Source organism: Sitophilus oryzae, unplaced genomic scaffold (assembly GCF_002938485.1).
Source record: "Sitophilus oryzae breed Bouriz unplaced genomic scaffold, Soryzae_2.0 scaffold_41_pilon_pilon, whole genome shotgun sequence".
Classification (NCBI taxonomy): Eukaryota; Metazoa; Arthropoda; class Insecta; order Coleoptera; family Curculionidae; genus Sitophilus; species Sitophilus oryzae.
Window position 1 is genome coordinate 4,025,076 of NW_022146996.1, and position 25,167 is coordinate 4,050,242.

Below are 25,167 nucleotides of genomic sequence, written 5' to 3' on the forward strand. Positions count from 1 at the left end.
ACCACGTTCCCTTTACGTGGTATAGGGAATAAATCAGTTTAAGTGAAAATTTTCAGTTTCAGAATGAAAGAATACTACTAATAATGGCTAATTTAAATTTTCTGCCAGTCAGAATGTGCGATAATGTCTTACGATACGTTTTATACCTATCTCTTTCTCTTTCATATAAAGCACACATAATAAAGAAAGATAGCAATAAAGACGTACGTCCTGCCATGGTCCTGCTAATTTGTTTCAAAATTGTTATTCTGAGTTGCGCTACGGGAACGCGGTCCCACTATTTACCATGAGATTTGTCAGTCTCTTTTTATTTGTTTGTCTATGAACCTGTTGCTAGGATATTCTATTAATTTTAGTTGTGTTTTTTAAACATTGTGAATGATCGTAAACTTTGTCGTAAACTAATATGAAGTGTAATTGAAACCACTAATTTATTGCACTAATTGCGAGGAATGAAGCTTTAGAAGAGAGAGTTTAAGCTGAATAAAAAGAATGAAGGGTGAAAATTGTAAAGATCTATTTGGTTAACGTTGATTCTTTTCATGGTCTGTAAACTGATATTTAATCTTAATGCAGCTGAAACAACCCATTGAAATATATATATAGATATACCCATATACCGGGTGGTACATCGTCATTAGAAACGTAGGAAATCCCATGCTAATTTTGGTCTGGCCAAATATTGGCACCCCTATTAATTTTACAGCTAAGGTGTAAATATTAATAAGGCCCATGCTTATGCTAAATACACATGCCAAATTTCAAAGATTTTGGGCAAATCGATTTTAAGTAATTTAATAAAAACTGCATCTATTTTTAAATTAAAACTGAACAGGTAACAATGAAAAACCAGTGAAACGTTAACATACCTTAAAATGTAGAATGTTTAGGCATAGATAAAAGAAAATAATCTTCTATTAAGATAGATATGAAACTTAATAGTAAAATTTTGGGTCAAAGCGCCCCTCCGTGTTCTTAGTAGAGACTACGTTTAACCCAGCGCCTTCGCCTTTTCTGCCGTAAATATTTTTTATGTTTATATTTGATTTCAAAGGATTTAGTTTTAAAGTTACACTGATATATTAGTATATCAGAGTAACTTTAATAAAACATAAGAATATATATATTTTACAGTTTATTAAATATAAATTTTGACTACAAGGTAGAAAGTAGATTACAATATTTGATAAAACTTATAAGTATACCATTTTTGCAGTTAATAAATAATAAAACTTTTTCTGACTATGATATTTAAAATTTAGATAGATAGAATATTATAAAACATACCGGGTATTTGCAGACGCAGGCCCAAATTCAATAAAAACCAAAATTTTCCCTGCAAAAATCAGGCTTTTTTCACAGAAAAGGTATTTTTTGATTTATCAACAATCATTGTCAAGTTGACAATATACAGGGTGTTTTCTAATTAGTCTAAAAAAATTTGGTGTGATTCCTCATGTGTTCTTAAAACAATTTTTATATAACCATTGGGTCTAAAGTACTTCCTTTCTGATCTACAGGGTGTTAAAAATTAAAAAAAAAATAGATATTTTGCTTAACATAAATGGTACACTACTGCTTTTTTAAAGAAAATATATTTTTTTCTTGACTGGCTATCTTTTTTCAACAAAATTGATCTTTTGTGTTTTTCTTGTTCACCAAACGGTTGCCGAGAAAAAAATAAATATACTTATTAAGAGCCCGCCTTAGGCCGTTTTCTAACGATTTTTTATTTTTTAGATTAATTAGGAAACACCCTGTATATGCATATCACAGGCAACCAAATAAACTAGTAACCTCTAAAAATTATTTTTTCTACCACTAGCGACATACCGTGTTTTTAGTAAGTACTAAATTATTTTATCAAAATTTCACCATATAAGTTTCCAGGCAATGATGTTTAGGAGAGGATTGATAAAGTGTTCTGGTGTTTCCCCACTTTCCCCACAGAATCTGCATTCGCGGTTGTTTCTCAGCTTCATCCTACTGAGGTGTTTGTTGAAGAGACAGTGTCCTGTTAGAAACCCCGTGACAATCCGAAGATTGTTTTTACTCAAATCAAAGAAAGCCTTTGATTTTTCTCTGTCGTAAGTTCTGAGGAACTTTTTCGATTGTCTTAGACCGTTGGAGGGCACCCATTCCAGGTTACGGATGGAGTCTTCCAGATTCTTCAGTTCCGCTTTCAGTTGGTTTCCACTTGGAAAACAGAACGGTTCTGGTCCAGTTAGTGGAGTGTTCGCTCCTTTTCTAGCTAGTCCATTTGCTTGTTCATTGCCTTCTATCCCTTGGTGAGCAGGCACCGAGAGTAGGAGGACTTTATTTTCTTTGCCCAATTTGTTGAGCTTCTCTAGGCATTCTTTGACCAACTTCGAATTGATGGTTACTGAGTTGATCTCGTTTAGTGCTGCTTGACTATCGGATAAGATGGCGTATAATTTCCTGTTTCCGGCAGTTCCTATCTAAGATAAATTGTACTCATCTTTCGATAGCGTAAATATCTACCTGAAGGATGCTGTGGTAGGTGCCCATTGATTCGGAGTATTTAGTTTTCGGCCCAAATACTCCTATCCCTGTCCCTGCTTTGGTTTTGGAAGCATCAGTATACCACGTTATGGTATGGTCTTTTGCATGCTGAGCAAACGTTTCTTCCCTTCAATCCTTTTTATGACTCAATACTACAGTGAGGTGTTTCTCAAAGTTGTAAATTCTTGGTATGTTATCCACTGGGAGTTGGAGAAGTGGAATTTTCTTTTTGAAGGCCCCTGATCTGAAAGCCCCTATCCTGAAAATTCTCCCAGTACTGTTTCCTTCAATGACCATTCTAATCATTGTCGCATTGGCATAACTACCGACGATATTGCTGCTGTTGGATATGTTCTCATAGTACCTATGATGCAGATACATGCCAGTCTCTGTACTTCGCACAGGTTTTGCCTTGCTGCACCTTGCCCTAGTTTTGTGTACCGAGCAACTGCTCCATAGGTAATCATGGGTCTTACTATCACGGTATACATCCAGCGCAAAATGTTAGGGGCGCAGCCCCACCTATTTCCCGCCAGTCTTCTGCATATCATGAGAGTCTTTGTGGCTTTGCTGGTAATGCTCTTAATATGCTTATTCCAGAGAAGTTTACTGTCCAGAGTTATTACTAGATATTTCACTTCATGTGATGGCAGTATTTCCTTTCCATCTAGATGGATTCTTTTTAAGTTTTTCAGACATTGCTGTCTGGTGAATGACACTACCGCGGTTTTATCTGAGTTGATGCTCAGATCGACAGTCCTGCACCATCTCTCAGCGATGCGGAGTCTTCTTTGGGTAATATCACACAGGGTGCCTTCATGTTTGCCCAGTGCAATCATGACTATGTCATCTGCATACCATATGCAGTGTATTCCCACTAGAGTTAATTCTTCTAGTAGTTCATCCACTACCAAGCTCTACAGTAGGGTGGAGGTCACCCCACCTTGTGGAGTTCCTTGCGTTTTAATAACCACAGTTTTGGTACCTATCTCAACCTCTGCTGTTCGTGTTGAGAGCATTTCCCAAAACCAGCAAATTATCGTACTGTTCGCCTCTCTTATTTCCAGAGATCGCTTGACCACCTTGTGAGGTATATTGTCAAACGCCCCTTCAGAATTCTAATAAGGCACAAAGTGCTGTTTCTTTGCTATCCAGGTTTGCCTGTATTAGCTCGGTTAACTGGTACAGCAGTTTCTGTGGATCCAGCATACCTTAAGTGGTCAACATATTATGATTTTATCATTGTCAAATGTAATTTATTGTGCTGTCTACACTACTACTTTATAGTAGTGTAGTTAGGATTAGGGGACACTAAGCTTGCGCCTTGTCTGCAATTACTACTGCTTGATGTGCTGATTTAATGGTTATTTCACCGTAATTTGATTTTGTAAATTAAATTTGTAAAATAGATAACTTTAAATTTATGACTAGATGTTATTGACTAGTTACTAGTTATCGGATACCTTAGTTAGTAAACGTATCATTTATTGTAATTTATATATGGGTTAAGGCTGAGTCGCTCTCTAGCCAGACTTCGCCCATATTATTATTACTATTAATTCCTTATCATTTTCTAGGAGCCATGATTTTAACTTTCGACATGAGTAGCACCGCTCAAGCCATCGCTTTTGGAGATAGCGGTGGTCAAATTCACCTATTTTCTTCCACTGAAGAGCCCGTGTTCAACAATTTTTCTCGGCCAACCGAATTTCCAGATCCTGTAGTTCAATATCCCAGTTTTGGCATTGACGACTATAACACACCTTTGTCTTCTATACCAATGCCTTATGTTCCACCTGACGTACCTTTGGCTTCTGATTGGCCAGCTCCATTGATGCAGTATGTCTACAGGTATGTGTGGTATATTTCATTTTTTTTTGTTATCAAGATCAACAGACGATATTCTTTAATTGGGAATGTTATTGTATATTAATGGTATTAAATTTTTAAAAATTTAATACCATTTTCTGGATTTCAAATACATTGACAGAATTGAAATACTAATATCACTATTGAACATTGGTCACTTTTCAAAGCAAGTTACTCTTATTTTGAATGGTACACACAGTATACAGGGTAGTCCGAACTGTATTCCTGAAACTTCGGCAGCATATTCTGCAGCTAAAAAGAAGTAAAAAAGTTTGTATAAATGTATGTCCTAAAATGCTTAGTTTCGGTTTCGGAGAAATAAAAATGAAATTTCTACACCCTGTATCTCTGAAAGTAAGCATTTTAGGATACATTTATACGAACTTTTTTACTTATTTTTATCTGCAGAATATGCTGCCGAAGTTTCCGGAATACAATTCGGACCACCCTGTATATTATTCCAATATTAATTGAAGAATTTATATATTTTCAAATACTATTAAGGTTTGCCCTTAGACAATGATTTTCCTAGATATTTTTATTTATATCATTTTGCGTCAGTAGATCTTTATTATTTGATAAAATTTAGGTGGCTGTGAGACACCTTTCGTTCATTTAACAAAAATTAAAGGTAGTAGAGTAAAATATTCAACGGCAATAAAGAGATACACGTTTAAAACATATTTTAATTATTACAGAATTAAAATTAGATATAAACGTATAATTATGTGAAAAAATTAGCTAGATGAAATCAAATTCTCAAAATGCTTCCTTTTCTGTACACTGCATAAAATGATCCTCTTTTAAAAGATCTTTTCGTATTAAGAGGCATATGTTCTGCTTCAAAAAGTAGCCACAACCATGTTGTCGACAATATAGTTGGTCGAGTTTTTGTAAATACTGTCTTTAACATATCCCCATAAAAAAAAAGTCGACTAGATAAAACAGGAGCATTTAAGCATTCTAATAATAATTGGTGAATTCACTGCAGTAACCAATTAATATAATCATATCGTCTCTGATATAGGATAAGTTTTCATTTTCGGCCAATTTCTGAGATTCTTTTTTTGTTTAAACTGACACAAAATGTGTTGTTAAAGTTGAACTAATTTGACAGCTATGTTGAAGTATCGTCGGTCATATTACAGCCACCTAGATTTTATCAGACAATAAAGATCTACTAACACTAAATCACAAAAATGAAGATAGGATCTAGGAAAATATTTGTTTGAGGGGTAGGCAACCTTGATAGTATTTTGAAGAGACATGAATTCCCCATTGAATATCGGTATAAAATGCTGGGTGTTCCATTTAAATTAAAAGAGTAGCATACTTGTGAAACAAATGTGATCAATGTTCAATATTAATTTTGACTCTCCCTGTGTAACAAACAAACAAACAAACAAACAAACAACGCTTTATTGTGCAAAAAGCCAAAACAGCTTCATCGACAAAGCACTCACAAACAACAAAATCACAAAAAAATACAAACAACAAAAAATACACAATACAAATAATACAATTCAAAAAAATTTAAGTCTTTAAAATTACAAAAAGAATATACATGGACAATTTTAGAACAGTACGCAGTAAAGAGATATAATTTTAAAGTTATAGAATATAAATACTTGACCTTTGACCAGTGTGTGAGATGATCAAAATTTTAAAATTCAAAATTGTTCATAATTAAACATCAACAAAAATGTCGTTTACAGCATATAGGGCTCTCTCCAGTAAGCATGATTTTAGAGCTTTGCGAAATGCGGGAAAGAATGAAAGCGACTTGATATCCAAAGGCAGATGATTGTACATTTTTTTGGCATTGTACAGTATTGAACCTTTAACTAGTTCTGAGCTCGGGGTTGGCAGATAAAGATCGTGCTCTGCATTCTAAGTGGATAGTTATGAGATGGCCTTTCGGGAATAGCAGATATGTGCTTGCGGATTAAGCAAACGGATTCAAAAATGAATAAAGAAGGAAGAGTCAGTATTTTCAAATTTTTAAAGAAATTCTGGCAGTGAGTTCTACTGTTCAGTCTCAATAAATATCGAAGTGCTCTCTTTTGAAGTCTGAAAACACGATCAAATTTTGTTGCGCAGCAAGTACCCCAGAATGGAAGGGCATAACGAAGATATGACTCAAAAAGAGCATAATAGACTATTCTAGAGGTTGAGAAGTAAAGTTCCTTAGAAACTAATCTTAGCGCAAAACAGGCAGGCGCTTAGTTTCTTTGATAGAGCTTCGATGTGAAAGTCCCATTTTAACAAGTTGTCTACAACAAGTCCTAAGAACTTCACAGAGTCCACGACGTCAATAGTGATGTTATTAAGTACAAAAGGTTGTATAGTACTTTTATATGACAAAACTTTAGTTTTTGATAGGTTGAGGCATTGGAGATTAGAATCGCACCAAGACTTAATGGTGCGTAAGTTACTGGATATAGTATCATATATTGCTGCAACATCTCGGCCGCTCCAAGTGAAACTAGTATCGTCCGCAAAGAGGCAGATTTTACCGCTAATGTCTAGATTTGCAATGCCGTTGATAAACACCAGAAACAAAATAGGGCCAAGTACTGAACCCTGAGGGACACCACATTCTAAAGGCTTACAAGAAGACATAGACGTATCAATCCTCAAAAGCTGCCTTCTGTTGCCAAGATACGACTTAAGCCATTCGAGCGGCACTCTCCTGAAACCATAGTATTGCAATTTGTTAATTAAGATATTATGATTTACACAATCGGAAGCCTTAGAGAAATCACAGAAAATTGTAGCTGTAGAGTAATGGTTATTCAGGCTAGAGTATACATTATTAAAAAGGTCGAACATAGCATCATTTGTGCAACTGTTACTTAGAAATCCAAATTGATGGGTAGTAAGTATTTTATATTTAAGGAGAAAAGATAGAAACCTTTTTTTAACCAATCTTTCAATGATCTTAGATAATGTGGGCAGGAGTGCAATTGGGCGATAGTTCGAAGCTTCATCTTTATCACCTCCTTTATACAGAGGAATAATTATTGCTGTCTTAAGACAGTTTGGAAAAACTCCTTTTTGGAATGACTCGTTAATTAAAGTAGTAAGATGGTTTAATGTGCATTCAGGAAGTTCAGAGAACATTTTGAGAGTAAGCCCATCAGTCCCAGATGAGGATTTGTTTTTAATACTATTAATTGTACTACGGAGCTCATCTAATACTACGGGCGTGAGGAAGAAACTGTGTAAATTCTCATTTGCTTTAGGGAGATATGAAAGTGAATCATGGGAAGGAGTTATGGTGTTCACTAAATTTTTAGCCACATTAACAAAGTAAGTGTTTAAATCTTCAGGTAATTAAAGACTGTGCCAGACGAAGAAGTCTTATTCCTTAAGTCATTTACAATAGCCCAAGTCTCCTTAGCGACAATACCGGCTTTGGCTAGCCTCGCATTATAATAAATGTCCTTGGCAGCTTTTATAGTCTTACGATAAACCTTTCTATAAAGTTTCACGTAATTATGAAAGAAGACGCTGTCCGTGAATTTCTTAAGGTGAGATAATGAGCGCATGTTCTTTGCAGATATACGCAAGCCTGTAGGAGACCAGGGCATACCTTGTTTAATTTTGATAGGCCTAAGAGGAAACGCCTTGTACGCTAGATTTGTCAAGGTATCCATAAATCTAGAAAATTCGGAATCGACGTCAGCCGAGCGGACAGAGGTGGAGAGACAGAGACATAGGTGGTGAAAATTTAGAAAATTTTCATCCGAAAAAATACGGCCCAATTTGCGGGAGGTATTTTTGCATTTAGATTTTGGCAAAAACTTTGTCAATACTGCCTCATGATCGGAGAAACCTGAGTGAAGGACTCTACAGTCAATGAATTCCGGGTCAAATGACGACACGACATAGTCTATAGTACTAGAGCCAGTTTTAGTTATTCTAGTTGGTGAGTCAACATGCATGATTATACCAAAAGAATGAAAAATGGACTGGAGAGACTGCTTAGCTGCACACACACTGGAAAAGTCAATATTCAGGTCGCCACACAAAATTAATTTACTTTTTACAGGTAGGGATTCAAGCTAGCTTAGCAATTTTTGACTGAAAATATGTACGTCAGCGTCAGGTGTTCTGTAAATACAAATAATATAGAGGTCAAAAGCATTATGATAAACGACGGAAAATTCAAAATTTTTTTCGGATATTAGAGTATCGAACTTTCGCCGAAAAGTCGTTGTTAGTAGACATTATCATAGTACCTCCATGAGATGAGTTAGTTCTATTGAATCTAGTTAATGTAGTGTATTTTTTGACAAATACAGACTCATACATATTTAACCAATGTTCAGTTATGGCAACAATTTCTGGAAAATTGAGCTCTTCTAATAAAAGATATAATTCATCCGTTTTATGTCTTAAGGACTGAATATTAATTAAAAAAACACTAAGCTTGCTATCGTCTAGTTTTTCAGAGGGTGCTTGATCCTCTATTCGCGTCATTTCACCTAAAAATTTGTAGTTTTACTTGGAGATAAATACTTGGTATGACTTTCCCTAATTCTCTGAAGCTGCTGAAGTTTTTCCGTTGAAAAGAAGGACCTGAAGGCAGAAAGATCCGCATCCACTTCAGCTGAGTCAATACCATAAACGTTGTGGAAGCGATAATACAGCCTGCGCAGGGAATCCGCGTCACTAGGAAGTCCATCTGATGCCATAAATAATTTGATGGTGGTGTTGGTGTGCCCTTCAAAACACACACTTGAGGGTTGATCATGGAGATAGGCGAGGAATAGCCGAATAGGCTTTAATATGGAAGGGTCCCTCAGCCTAGCAAGCAAATAACGCCCATTTGCCTCATCCGAATTCTGCGTCATCCGAACCACAGGCGGAGTCAACGGGTCCATATGCAGCCCACCATCCCTCCTCGCACTCTCTTCCACAACAATTTCCACATTTTTCAGCCCAAGAGACTTACAGACAGCAATAGCCTCCTTGTCAGAACAAATCTTAGCAGATTTAACCTCCCTCGGTATATTCATGAATGTCGAGTCAGAGCAAGGTGGTAGACTTTGGATGTCAACAGTGTTTGATAAAATTTGTTTAGAGCCTGTGGACGAAGTACCTGGTGCTGGCGGTGATAACTTTAAAGGTATTGTAAAAGAATTGGCAGTGACTATTTCAGTACCTGGCGGCCACATACCTATGTCCTTCAGCTGCTCAAGGTGGCTCTTGTTCTGCACACCAATTTTGAAGTCAGAGTGTGAAATGTCCTTGTGTTTCAGCAAGGGAAAGCATCGGATAAAGTCAGTAGTTCAAAGCTTTTCCTTGACATAGTGTGCAAGCTGGTTTGCTGTATAAGGAGGTGGGATTTTGGACACTATCAGGTAATGCCAGTCTTCTTTCTGGGACAATCCATGAGGTGTGGGTGTGATGGTATTGGGACAGGTAATACCCACTGTATCCTTGTTATCTGAATGGTCAGTCTGCGTCGAAATAGATTTTTTTTCCATTTGTGGGTTTGGTTTGGTACTTTTAATGTTCTTTGGAGGAATGTTCTTGGATGTCTTTTCGCTGGAGGCCAACCTTTCCAACATGAGTGCCATTTTATTTACACTCAAACGCAAATCACCCAACTCCTTTGATAAGTCTTCCTTTGATGAGTCATGAATTTGGACCTTAATAGACTCATCATGATTGTCCAGTAAAATAGATGACAAGTTGAAAATATCTTGCTTCATGTCCCTGATGGAATGGAATAAAGATTCTTGTCTACCATCGGACAAACTGGTATGGAGGCTGTGAATGTCATGCACTTTCCGGTACAAGGACTTCCACTTGGAGTCATGGTAACTCAAAATATCGTACATCTCACTAATGACCGGAAGGAGATCATTGTTCTTCTTTAGACAGGTTCCCAGAGCTTCGACAGTGTCTAGAGAGGCTTGCGATTTTTGAACTTGAGTTACCTTGTCATGAAGATATTTTAACGTGGGTGAGTCACAGATATTGCAGAAAAATCTGATATTGTTGAACTTTTGTTGGCAGAGTATTTTTGTTGTTGTTTTATCTAACCCAGTACAGGACATACAAAAGTTCCGGCGACATTCCCCATTACAACGAAGTTTATATTTGTCCTTTTCCGAGACGACTTTCTGGCAGGAATCACACTTAAACTCAGCCATTTAGATAGTAGCAATGAACAATTTTAAATAAAAGTCAATGACAGCGGAACAGAAAAGAGATTAGGTAAATAAACCGAATATAGTAAACACACGCACAACCAAACTTAGCACGCCGCGCTGTAAGGTTCAAGTTCAATAATTATAAATAAAGCATTAACCTTTATTTATACCATTATAGTATCAATACCAAGTCGAAATTTAAAACAAACAAGAATACGCAAACTAGCACGTCGTCACGTTGTCAGGTTACTAGAGTACATCAAAACAGAGAACAACGCAAATTCAATTAAAGTTCAAATAAAACAAAACAAAACAAACACTCAATACCGGTAGCGCCAGCGAACGAAAAACTTTTTTTTAACTTTTTGCGTCAAGTTTTAACTTAATGGAAAGTACAATAAAATAATCGCAAAACAATTTCCGATGTACGTAATCAACTTTGAGTGACAAGCGATGGCGACAGCGCTGCCAGATTGTGATGAATTTATGAGATGAATCTTAATGTAAAATTGGGAAATAATATATTTATTATATCATTTTTTAAAGATTTTTACGTTTTATTTTTAATTAAATTAATTTACTAAATAATATTTTAGTAATTCATTGATTTATTAACAGTAGTCACTAACACTCACAGTAGAAATATATTTAAATTTAAGGCTGCAGCTATACTACCTACATATTGAAATAAGTAGAAATGACTTTGAAAGTGGTATAATGTGCTTACCTATCAAACTGCTTACCTATCAAACTCTCTGAATGCAGTCAAAAGGGTAACAAGGACCTTCATTGTCACGTTCTCGTTCAAAATAGTTTATTAGGATTAATACAAAAACTCGAAAAACTCGTTATTTTAACTACATATTATGCTATACCGAGTAAATTCCAATTTAAGTAGTTTTTATTGAAATTCAAAATTTATTCTTCATTTTTAGGAAATGTTAAATATGTCAAAATCCTTACATTTTAGTCATGTACTTCTCTAAGGAAACTCGCCTTTATTTTTCTCCCACAATCCAAAAATTAATATACCGTGCTGGCAACTGTTACTTTTGGGCCGATATTTACATGTGTGGATGTAAATCGCATAGGAATATTATTAAGTCGGAGTGAGAGAAATGCGACGGTGTGCTGTTGCGGCGTTGGCAGTGCGCCTTTCCCTGTCAAGTAAAGTTAAATCACGATCGCAAACCGCTTATTTTTAAAATCTATTTTTTTCGAAAAGATACTAGATAAAATCATTAAATATGTTTCTGAGCATCTGAAATGGAATTATAAGGATATCGTTAAGGTGTCGATTTTTTTTATAACGAGAAAACGTCAGTAATTGCGATAATTTAAAAACTCTATTTTTAACACATAACACGCCATAACTTAAGAACCACTTTAGATATTGATTTTTTTTTATTTTGAAGATCAGATCTTTTACTATTTGTTTAAATAAGAAAAATTGGATAAAAGGTTGTTTTTTCCATTCAAAAATTTTAAACAACCCATCCATTTACTTTTAGTGCATAGCAATTCTCAGTAATCGTGTAACTTTTTATTTATAAAGATTTTCACATACTGTCTGCGAAGAAAATATAGCAGATATGTTTAGAAAGTTTATGAAAAAACTACAATCAATTATTTCTAGTAGATTTCAAGATATCGATTTTTGAATTCAGAGTCCTAATAGCGCGACCACTGTCGAACACCAACTCAATTCCACTTGTTTTTACCAAAAATGTAAGTGTTTCGAACTTGCACTTAAAATTTTTCAAGCTATAGGGAAAATTACAATGACTCGTTAATAAATAAACAAATAAAGTATCACTAAACGTAATTAAATCGTGAAGTTGAACGCATGATGTACAATGTACACCTTTCCCTAGAACTTTAAGTACTGACAGAGGTACTGATTGGATCGACCCGTCGACTGCGACACATCTGCTATATCCCCTTGCACGTCTCTTAGCAATGTGCACAGTTTCACGATTTATTTCATACGTTTGGCAACGTGTTTACTGATCTCTCTTTGTTCAGTACATTATAAACGCATTGTACTCTTCTTACATACAGAATTATCGACCCAAGACTCACCCAAGACTAACCTTTGCTAGCCCTTAGTATAGGGTGTCCCATTACAAAAAAACACAACTTCGATGTGTAACTTTTTCTGGGTTGGGTTGGTTATGAATTAACCTACTAAACTCACAAAATATGATATCAATAAAAACTGTCGTTCTCCTTGGAGCCTCCGCATCATATGAGATGCGCCACCCTGTATATTGAAGGGAAGGCTTAAGCTTGATTTTCATGCGTCCGTTATCCGTTGATACGATGGTCCGATATTAATTTTATTGGTTGACTTTAAAGACTTCAATTGGTTAGAAACGGTAAACCAATCGAAGTCTTTAAATTCAACCAATAAAATTAATATCGTATCATCGTATCATTAGACAACGGATGCACGAAAATCAAACTTTAATCTGAAATATGATATCGTTTTTAGTAGATTAAATAATTATGTATTTTATTATTCAATATATTAGTTTTTATTTAATTTTTTTGTGTAGATTTCGTTAAATTTTCAGGAAACCAGTTCCGATAGACCAAGAAATACTACGCTCCATGAAAATGCAGGGACCTATAGGTTATGCACCAAATCCGAAGCTAACTCGGCGAAACCAAGTGAGAACCGATAAGTTACAAACTGTTTATTATTAATAGAATCTAGAAATACAAAGAAGACATGGGGCCTTTCTCTATGACTCTTTCTCTTTTAAGGAAAAATATTTTTTTGTTATTAAATAACATATATTATTAAGCTTATGAATATATAATGTTTTTTTTTCTTTCGGTATTCTATTATTATGTTGAAAATATTTATCTTTATAAAATAATTAGTGCTTTTTGTTTTGGACTGTTGAACGCTGTGATAAAATAAAACTGTTCAGGTTATAACTATTTCTTGTATTTTATTCTAATCTCCTCTTTAAACGTCTTAAAATATACAACGGCTTGTTTAAGGTGTGTGCTTGGGACTCAAATCTTATAGAAGCTTCTTTTCTGGATTAGTCTCACTATCCTACTTTTTTCTAAGCTTTTAAGTATGTACTATTTTATTATTCAGTTAGAATGTTTTATTAAAAAATGAAATAATCTAGATATAGGTTAATATTTTTTCAGGTTATGTATGAGTTTGGACAAAACGGACAGACGAATTCGCATAACAAGAGTCCCCAGCATCACGAAAACGACTCCAATTTTATTGCAATTCCAAAACGCTATAGGAAAGTCGATGTCAAGTATAATAAAATGGGACAAGACGAATTTCAGTTTGACAACTATAATAAAACCGGACTAGCTGGCTTAGAGTCGATGTTGCCGAATGCTTATTGTAATGCAGTTATTCAGGTATGTTTGCTATGCCCTATGTGTCGGCTTGGCGTCAGTGTGACGTAAGGTTTGATAGCGTGCGTGTGCTTGCAATTTCTTTGTGTTTAAAGCTAAAAAAACTATTCTTTCCATTTCTTTGTGTTTATTGAAACCCTTTCCATATTTTATAGTCTATAAAATGAATAACTTTGAATTTTGAACGTTATTTTTTACCAACATGGCAAATATAAAATCCCTCTGTCAAAAAAGTTACTGATATTCTTTATATATATAATTGAGTGCCTGAACGAATCAGATAGGTAACTCTTTTTACTTTGGTGAAATAGAAAAGGAAAATAATAAAACAAGTGACAGTTCTTCCTCTTCTTGCAAAAATCAACACGAAATGACATAATTGTCAAAAGTAAAATGTCATCAGCTTTTGACATTTTCAAGTATCAAACCAATGCCGTCTCTAACAGAACAGCCTCGGAGTGAGATTTATGACGTCACGCTAGTTAGATACTACGGATTAATAAATATGTTGTAGAATACATGGAAAACATAATTATTCCTCGTATTTTTGGTTTGTATTTTAAAAATGATATGAAAAAAATAGTGTCGAATATAATCCAAAAAATTACATATAAAATATTCTAAATATATATGTTACTGTAAATGTCCGAAATACGGTAAAACCTAGGATTTATCAAAAGCAAGTGGTAGTAAAAACCAACCAACCCCACCAAATAACCACCTAACCAATGCATTAACACCCCCTGAATAACCAGGCTAACCAATGCATTAAGACCCTCCAAATAACCAGGCTAACCAATGCATTAACACCTTCCAAATAATCACGCTAACCTAATTAGTTAATGCTTTTGGTAAATCCTAGGTTTACCGCACTTATTCTTGGTTTATCAAGTATCAAACTAGCGTGACGTCATAAGTCTCGCTCCTAGGATGTTATACTAGAGACGGCATTGCGTCAGCATGGCCGCAAGTTGCCAACCTAATAAAATTAACACTAGAAAAGCCCGCGGGAACTGTCAGATTCAAAGTTATTCGTTTCACAGACTGTAATAAATATAGTAAACGCCACGAATGTTTGGGAGTGATTCATCGGTCGCTACCATGTGAACTAATCTGTTCCAGGTCAAGTAAAACTTAATTCCAGTGCCGTGGTGTTTCAACTCATATAATAATCAATATATAATCTGTTGTAATTTGTTGTTTTAACTGTCAAAGTCTTGTCAAAACATATATTTGGTTATAAATATAAAATGGAATTCCTCATTTGCAAGCACACCAATGGACTGACGCACAAAAACGAATCAATCAAAGAAACGCGATATAGTATCGTCTTTGTCAATCACGCTAACATTTTAGAATAAGTAGGAGGAGCGCAGGCAGATGATTAGACCGGGCCTTTAAAAACCTACGTCTGCGGTAAAAATTTACGTTTTTAATGTAAAAATGATAGCGCGCGTGTCCATTCTAACTTCATCAAGCTATGAATCACTCCCAAACATTCGTGGCGTTTACTATAATTAAGTATTATCTACAGGGTTGTTCACCACATACGACACGGAGTATTGTAGCTAAACGATTATATTTTTGCAAATTGTAAGTTTTGGGTTCGTTGAAGGACTATTAGAGCTACAATATAAAAATATTTTTACAAAATACAGAGTGTCCCAAATAAATAAAAAATATCAAAGTTGTATTTTTTTAAATGGAACACCCTGTATATTATGACATTTTTAATTTCTACGATTAAAATAAAGGTAAATTTGATTAAGGTTTGCCGCTTTTTAATCTTATCGTTTTTGAAATATTTAGGTTTTTGTCAAAATACAGATATAATTTTAATGCTTTATTTCTCTAGGCGTATTTAAGTTTTTAAAACCAAATATGACTGTACTGAAGTATTTCTATTTATTAAAGTTTGTGGTGCAATAATAAAAATTACACTACCTTTTACAGAGTGTCTAAAAATTTATTTTAAATAATTATTAGCTTTAAACGACAATAACTTATAACAACTATAACAATTAAGTATGTAATTAATCAGTGGCGGATACAGAGGTGGATTAAATATTAGGCTCTTGGGTTAAAAATGGCGCTCTAAAAAGCATATTCTATTCTATTATTTAGCATTATTATTCTATCACTTTTTATTTGCCCCCCCCCCCCCTAAAATAAATTTCTGTATCCGCCCTTGTAATTAATTAATATTTGGGCGGAAATAATGATGATATATTTTAAAAAACTTCAGTAATATTTAGTATTAAAAACTTTGATACCCTTAGAGAAATGCAGCCTTAACATTTTTACTGCAATTTCACAAAATTGAAAATATTTCAGAAACGGTAAGGTTTGGTTTGGTAAGGTTTAAACCTTAATCAAATTTACCTTTATTTTAATCGTAGAAACTAAAAATGTAATAATATACTGGGTGTTCCATTTAAAAGAATACAACTTTGATATTTTTTATTTATTTGGGACACTCTCTATCTTTTAAAAATATTTTTAAACTGTAGTCCTTCAAGGAACCCAAAACTTACAATTTGTAAAAATCTATTCGTTTAGCTACAATACTCCGTGTCGTATGTGGTGAACAACCCTGTATAGAGTGTAATTTTCGTTTTCATTTACTAAAAAATGATCTTTTCAACATACACTATGATTTATGATATTGCATGATGAATGTTGACATTAGATGGTGTATGATATTTGACCAATATTTCTGATATGCCCCCAGCAAATTTGTGAATCTTGACATTCACTGGAGTATCTTGACATTCACCGCATTTGGAGCTTTCAGAGTAACATATAGGTATGTTTTATTTCAGGTTCTTTACCACATCGAACCTCTTAGAGCAGCTTTGCTATCACATATATGTGCAAAGGAATTTTGCTTATCGTGTGAATTAGGCTTTTTATTTTACATGTTGTGTAACAGTGCTCCAAATCAACCCTGTCAACCAGGAAATTTTTTAAGGGCATTCCGCACGGTACCTGAAGCATCCGCTTTGGGGTTGATACTCAGCGATCTTGCACCCGAAGCTAAACAAAAAATCGACTTAGGAGGTCTAATCCAAGTAAGTAATTCAAGTAAAATATTTTTTTGCAAAAAAATGTTTTATATGTTTACTGTTTACCTACGTTTATTTAGAGTTGGAACAGGTTCATACTTCATCAAATGCACGTTGAACTAAACGATACAAGAAAATATAATGAAGAAAAGAAAGGAAAGCCACCCAAACCGTTTATTTACAAAGAAGTTGATTTTCCAGCTATTTCCAAAGAGAAAAACAAAAACGAGAGAAAACATTCAGGTATTTTTTTATTTTATAATGCTCGATAGCCCAGTCAAATTAGACAAATCGGTGGAAGAAATTCCTAGAGTGTAAAAATGGTTTTAAACGGTTCCTCCAGACTTGGTTTGATATGAAATTAAGGAAGGAGCATATCAAAAATATTAGATCCACCGCGATGGGACTCAAATATGGCCGACTTACATCAGTTACATACGTTTATCAGTGCGTTCTAATTTTATTTAAAAAGTGTAAAACTGTGATGTAGGGTAGACGTGGGGTAGACTCAATAATTTCTTGTTTTATTTTACGTTGTGAATAAATGTTGGTATTTATATATATTTATAAAAATCTATAATTCTATTAAAAATACATGTTATAATAATTATTTATTAACACAAACATCCAATACGCTACTGATGAATTCAACGTCAAATTAACGTATCTAAATTCTTTGACATCTAATCTTTGACAAGTAGTAAATAAAAACAAAAATGCAAGAAAAAATATATAATTAGTTAATTTAAATGAATTTCATAAATGATCAGTTTACTACATGTATATGTATTATACAGGGTGTCCCAGAAATAAGTGCAAATATTTTAACTGGTAGTATAGTTCAACCCCAGAAACACGCCTATGAGGTTTTTTGCGAAAAAAAAATGTTGAAAATTTAAAATTTTTCTTGACATTTTCCGGGCAATTTGAAAAAACTTTTTAGTGCCACTTGTTTATTTACCTGAGATTTCTCTACGGTGTATCTAAACCTTGCAGTGTTGCAACCTCCTATGTTATCCACATTCTACATAGTTCGGCGGAACATAGTTCTACATTTATAAATGCATAGACAAATTTCTACTCAAAAAATTAGGAATGTTAAATTTAATCTTTTATCAGTGCTCATTATTAATAATTATAGAAAAAAAACATTAATTATTTTTAGTACTTACCCTTTCAATGAAAACTTAACAAAACCACCGAAAATTAACTAAAACATTACGTTTATGACGTTTACGAAAATCTTTGTTATGCTGCAAAATAACTTTATTTTGGAATAAATTTAATAAAATGATTCATAGTATTCACAATTAGGTCACAAAAAGAAATTCCTAAAATGTTTATCGTAATTTAGAATTCAATTCAAGAAATTTAGAAAACAGCCCAACGAATAATTGATTCATTTTTGTTTTGTTTGTTTCTTTCATGTTTCTCTGTTTTATTTGAACCACTCTTTTACTAAACACCTTGAAAAGCGTACATTACTTTGAATACCTTTCTGAATGAATAAATGTTGAGAAATTATTGTCTCTTTTCGCCACTTTACGAACTACTTTCAGTCTAAGAAAATACATGTTTCACTCAACAATTATTGACAACGTATTTTGTTTTTTCGCTATTTTTTCGATGTATTTCGACAATTTCATCGACAGCCTAACCGGTCGTTCTTCTCTGGCCTAACCGTGAGCCAAGAACCGCAGCGTGTGAACTGGTACTTTGAGTCGCCGGTCGCCGCGCCGCGCCGTCGTGGCGGGCTTGCGTCAGACGACGATGTTAAGCAACGTTGCCGTAGTTACAACAATTTCAAATTCAAGACATTCGAAGTAATCAAATTCGTATTAAATTTTAAAAATAAAACAGAGAAACATGAAAGGAAATAAACAAAACAAAAATGAATTGATTATTCGTCGGGCTGTTTTCGATGTATTGAATTCTGAATTACGATAAACATTTTAGAAATTTCTTTTTTGTGACCTTATCAATAACCAATTCATTTGTGGTTTGTTTGTTTCCTTTCATGTTTTTCTGTTTTATTTTTAAAATTTAATTAGAATTTGATTGCTGCGAGTGTCTTGAATTTGAGATTGTTGAAACTACGGCAACCTCGCATGACGCAAGCTCGACACGGCGGCACGACAAAGGAGCAGTTACCAGTGATGGCCCGCTCTCTTGGCCGGCGGCCGACGCGACGATTGGGTTGTCGATGGAATTGTTGAAATACATAGAAAAAATAGAATAAATAAAAACAAAATACGTATTTAAAATTGTTGAGTGAAACATGTATTTTCTTAGATTGAAAGTAGTTCGGAAAGTGGCGGTAAGAGACAATAATTCGCAACATTTATTCATTCAGAAAGGTATTCAAAGTAATGTGTGCTTTTCAAGGTGTTTTGTAAATCAGTGATTCAAATTGTGATGAGGTCTATATGAAAATAATGTGTTAAAAATGGGGACTGTTATTTTAGTAGTTATTATAATAACTACAGCATGTACAAGTAAAGCAGCACAGTGAAGTGTATTTTAGTTAAGTGTATATCGAAAAAGAGAACTGTCACAGTTACATCCATCTGTCATAAGTATCTTTTTTAATGTTGGGTAAATTTCTTAATTTAGCTTCTTTAACACATTTTTTAACACATTATTAAACATTTAACTTTTAATTTATTTTATGTAATAATATCACAATCTTAAAAATGTAATGCATCTCTGCAAACTCCTCTGGTGTTGTGATTTTATTACTTACTTTTAACATATACTTTCTTGTCCCTATGGCAACACAGTGCGTCGAATTAACTAAAAAACCATGGACCACACAGCTGAGGTAGCGTTATATATGATTAAGGGTCTTAAAGATCTCCATCTTCGTCTGCTGTGGCTGTTAGTTGAGATCTGGTTCTCTGGGATTGTACTGTTGCGGATCCGTATGGACTAAGAAGAGGGCAGTGTTGCGGACCCGTGTGAACTCGGCATAACCTAACTAATATGTCCCGCCCCCATATGACCTTAAATATTGCCTTAAAGAATAGACACCGTAATGATTCATTCGAACGTTCGAGAACAATCGAGTTCCACTGGAATTAGTGTAGAATAAATTGTGTTTAAATAAATTGTTACTTTCTATCCACACGGAACCGACGAAAAACGTAACAGTACATTATTGTTATGATATTCTATATGTTTTCTTCCTGCATAGAAATAAGTACAGGGCGTTCTATTTTGGTTGAAATCATAGATAGAAGGATGCGGTTTGCACAAACCTCTCCCACTTTTTGTCAAACGGAAGATGCTGTAAACAAAATGTTCATAGCTCTCTTCGTTTCTGAGCTACAGGGTCTTGTTCATTGGGACAACCCCCGTATCTCCGTTATTGGGGATGATATCGAGAAGATAAAAACTGATTCTTGTAGAACTTTTTACGTAGAATACAGTGGCGTAGTCTGTTTTTCTACGAAAGAAATATTTTTGAAAATATGAACTAAAGTTATGTTTCTTCAAATGGAACACCCTGTATATTTATAAATCATATGATCCGTTTTGCTATGAGCTTGTCAAAAATATATATCCCTGTATATTAATTTTTACTATTTATTGCAATATTTAAAATTATCATTTTTTTTATTAGCGAAGCCGTGATAAATAACAAAAAAGTCAAAATGGTATTTACTAAAATAGTCATACACATTAAAATTTTGTTTGGGATTGATATATTTTACTTTTAAACTGTTACCACTGAATCTCTGAATTATTTTACCACTGTACTCACTGAACATCTTTTTTTTTATAACTGAATTTATTATAACAGTTTGCAAATATCTAAAAGCTTTTCGAAAGGCTTGCATTATTGAAGCATTTTCTAGGTGTTCGACATTGTTGTAGTTGCCACGATATATTTCATATATCAAAAATTGCCTAAATCAGAAATCGAGAACGGACAAATCCGGGAATCAGGGAGGCCATCATATGGATCCATTGGTTTCAATTCATTGATTTGAGAAATAATAATAATTTAACAAAATTCTAATATTTTCAAAGTTGTAAGGGGGAGCCCCATCTTGCTGACAGTATATTTCGCGTAAATTAGCTAAGGGAAGTTCCTTTAGCTAATTTAAATTTACCTTAGCTAATTGGCCTTAGGATCTAAAAGTTCCGATACGGTAGCTTCCAAGATTTCCAAATAGCGGTAAAGAGTTAAGTTTCCCTACTAACTAAACTTTTAAATATTGTAGTAAATAGTGAAAATAAATATAGAGTGATATAATATTTTTGAGAAACTTATGGCAAGCCAGATCATATAATTTATAAATATACAGGGTGTTTGTTCTATTTAAGAAAACATAACTTTAATACATATCTTTAAAAATATTCTTTTAATAACAGACTACGCCACTATATTCTACGTATAAAGTTCTACAATAAACAGTTTTCATGTTCTCGATACCTTTAACAATTACGGCATCTTCCATTTGACAAAAAAGTGAGACAGTTTTGTGCAAACCGCACCTTTCTATCTTCAGTAGTAACGGAGATACTGTATGATTTCAACCAAAATGGGACACACTGAAAAAAAACGGATCATTATAAGAAAACTGTAGGTTGCATAATGCTCAATGAAACGAAATATGCTGGGAATAACCAAGAAAAACTGTAAAAGAATAGAGTGGATACGACAAAAGACCCAGGTAATAGATGTCATCCACAGAGCCAAATCCCTCAAGTGGCAATGGGCAATATATATCTGGCAAGAAGGACGGACAACAGATGGACCTCAAAAATTACAGCATTGTATCCACGAGGAATTAAGAGACCTGGAGGGACACCAAACATGAAATGGAACCATAATATTAAGAAATTAGCAGGGGTAACTTAAGCCCGCATAGCCAACAATAGACAACAGTGGGCCCAACTACAAAGAGAGTATCTAAATATGTTTTGAGGTGAGCCACTTTTGAGACGAACCACCCGGTCTAAGAGAGGCTACACTATAATTGGAAATGGTTGAATAAGCTGAGAATGATGATGATGAAGCTAAAAAATTATTTTTTTTCTTTGATAAATCTCCAATATTACTTGTTTCTTACTGTGGTTCTTATTATTTGTTGTAGCTGCCGAAATTACTGACGAACTTGAAGAAGAACGACGTGAAGATATATCCGAAATCAGTAATTTATTTGGTTCGAAGCAAGTGCACAAATACTGCTGTCTCAAATGTACCAATGAACTCCCCAAAGAAACAGTTATATTAGCATGTAATTTGGTACGTAAACATTTAAATTTATTCTTGTTAGGAAATAAAATAATATTGCGTAGGTTTATCCGACCACCGAACCTGAAAAAGACGAATGGAGTTTTTGTGACATATTAGCAAGATCTTTGGGCCCTGAACAAACCACGCCTGCTTGGTGCGAAAAATGTCTCAGATTCACACCCAACTCACAAAGTAGAATTATACAGGTACTTTAGAATTTATTCAATACTTTTTAAGCTTAGTACCTTTACTTTTTAGTCTCTACCAAAAGTCCTCTCCATTAACACTGGCCTACATAGTTCACAGCACAAACAGTTCTGGCAAACTCAGATGGATAAGGTAGTAGCTAAAATGTCATCTACTGATCTTGGAAAGTAAGTAATCATTTTTATCATAATGGCATTTTCTTTATATCGATCGGGTTATCCTAAAAGCGTTGTAAAGGTGCCCATTCAAACCCCAAGTTAAAATGTCTCCATATATATACAGGCCGTCGACAGGTCTGAATCTGCAGATCGCTTGAATCTCACGACCGACTGAAATGTATGTCGAAAAATCGACAGTTCTAATCGTACTTTCCCATCTTATGACAAGTTGAAAGTTTTGTACTATCAAGATGAGCTATTTAAGTAATAATACGACTTTTAACCGATTTTATTGATTTGTATAGGCAATTGCCCTGTCTGAGGAAAACTAAATCAAACAGACAGGAAAAAACTAAAACTTACGAAAAATTCTTTGAATTTTATAAAACTGTTGATGGAACTTAAAAAGCGCGAAAATCAAAGCGTTCAGGTGAACCGTTTTTGTATTTTTCTTTGGTATTAAGAGCTTAAACATCTTTAAAAGTTTATTAATACATGTGTCATTCATTCTGAGGTAGTTTTTATGGTCATCTGTTCACTAGTTCTTAATTTTCGCACTTCATATGAGATAATGTATCACGCTGTAACAACCAATTTTTCACACAGAAACGCTTTTTAGTCTTTGTAATTGGCTCTTGCAATAACAAAAGCACGAGAAGTGTATTTTTTGTATTTAAAAACATTTTTCACTTCAAGAGCATTCGATTAAAACTGACCATATCTTGTGTGTGGTGAAAGCACAGCTTTCTTTCAGTTCAAAAACTGAAAGTCCCAAAACTGAAGATCGCATTGACGTAACTGCATTGTGTGTGGCCTGACAAACTTTAGATCTTCAGTTCAGATCGTACAGTCCTAGAACTGCCAGCGAACTGTATGTGAATGGGCACCTTAAGACAGTGGTCTAGACCATAGATAAAAGAAAATAATCTTCTATTAAGATAGATATGAAACTTAATAGTAAAATTTTGGGTCAAAGCGCCCCTCCGTGTTCTTAGTAGAGACTACGTTTAACCCAGCGCCTTCGCCTTTTTTTGCTGTAAATATTTTTTATCTTTATATTTGATTTCAAAGGATTTAGTTTTAAAGTTACTCTGATATATTAGTATATCAGAGTAATTTTAATAAAACATAATGATATATATATTTTACAGTTTATTAAATATAAATTTTGACTACAAGGTAGAAAGTAAATCACAATATTTGACAAAACTTATAAGTATACCATTTTTACTGTTAATAAATAATAAAACTATTCCTGACTATGATATTTAAAATTTAGAGAGATGGAATATTAAAAAACATACCGGTATTTGCAGACGCAGGCCCAAATTCAATAAAAACCAAAATTTTTCTTGCGAAAATCGGGCTTTTTTCAGAGAAAAGGTATTTTTGATGTATCAACAATCATTGTCAAGTTGACAATATACAGGGTTTTTTCTAATTAGTCTAAAAAATTGTGGTGTGATTCCTCATGTCTTCTTAAAACAATTTTTATATAACCATTGGGTCTAAAGTACTTCCTTTCTGATCTACAGGGTGTTAAAAATTAAAAAAAATCGATATTTTGCTTAACATAAATGGTACACTACTGCTTTTTTAAAGAAAATATATTTTTTTCTTGACTGGGCATCCTTTTTCAACAAAATTGATATTTTGAGTTTTTCTTGTTCATCAAACGGTTGCCGAGAAAAAAATAAATATACTTATTAAGAGCCCACCTTAAGCCGTTTTCTAACGATTTTTTATTTTTTAGATTAATTAGGAAACACCCTGTATATGCATATCACAGGCAACCAAATAAACTAGTAACCTCTAAAAATTATTTTTCCTACCACTAGCGACGTACCGTGTTTTTAGTGAGTACTAAATTATTTTATCAAAATTTCACCATATAAGTTTCCAGGCAATGATCTAGACAATGTAATGAAAATACAAAGTATTAAAGAGAGATAAACGTTGAGGTTGATACATTTATTCTATGCGGTGTTGCCGGATTAAAACTTCAAACCGCACAAGTACAGTTCATACTCATACCAAATAAACTTTTAGTCACGTGCTTAAGCTTGACCGGCACAGCGTTGTCCCCTTTTATATATTTTATTTTATTCAAAGCATTTTAGGAAACAAAAATAAATTAATTATAAATATTTTTTTAATTACATCAAAAAAAACTCACGTTCTTAACAGCACTTATGGGACATAAGAAGCCATTACTGTCGCTTTCCCGTTCAAAATATTCTAATAAAGTTGCGATGACTTTTTTATGGCTATATATTTTGAGTAGTAATGAGAATATAAAAAAATATTTTAGGATTTTCTCTGTAGTAGGCAACGCCCTTTTTGTCTACATTATATGCAAGCCCCTGTTCTACAGGGTGTCCCAATATTCCGTGGACATAGAACTACTAAATATTTTTGGAATCAAAATAAATTCTTTCGACACAATTTACCTCTATACAAAAGTGCTTCGTTTGTCCGCTGGAGGACATCAAACTTTAAAAAAATACAAACCAAACCAAACCAAACCAAACCAAACA

The 25,167-nt window shown here is 33.9% G+C and overlaps 1 protein-coding gene across 1 annotated transcript in view; it reads left to right on the forward strand.

The window, feature by feature from the left end:
• The window catches only part of LOC115885806 (PAN2-PAN3 deadenylation complex catalytic subunit PAN2), a 53,241-nt gene that overhangs the window by 13,012 nt on the left and 15,062 nt on the right, over positions 1 to 25,167 (forward strand). The window contains exons 7-14 of the mRNA XM_030904828.1: positions 4,101 to 4,374; positions 13,136 to 13,232; positions 13,731 to 13,958; positions 16,778 to 17,026; positions 17,101 to 17,263; positions 22,123 to 22,274; positions 22,328 to 22,471; positions 22,524 to 22,639. Of these exons, the coding sequence (XP_030760688.1) occupies positions 4,101 to 4,374; positions 13,136 to 13,232; positions 13,731 to 13,958; positions 16,778 to 17,026; positions 17,101 to 17,263; positions 22,123 to 22,274; positions 22,328 to 22,471; positions 22,524 to 22,639 (1,423 nt within the window). The remainder of the gene's footprint in view (positions 1 to 4,100; positions 4,375 to 13,135; positions 13,233 to 13,730; positions 13,959 to 16,777; positions 17,027 to 17,100; positions 17,264 to 22,122; positions 22,275 to 22,327; positions 22,472 to 22,523; positions 22,640 to 25,167) is intronic.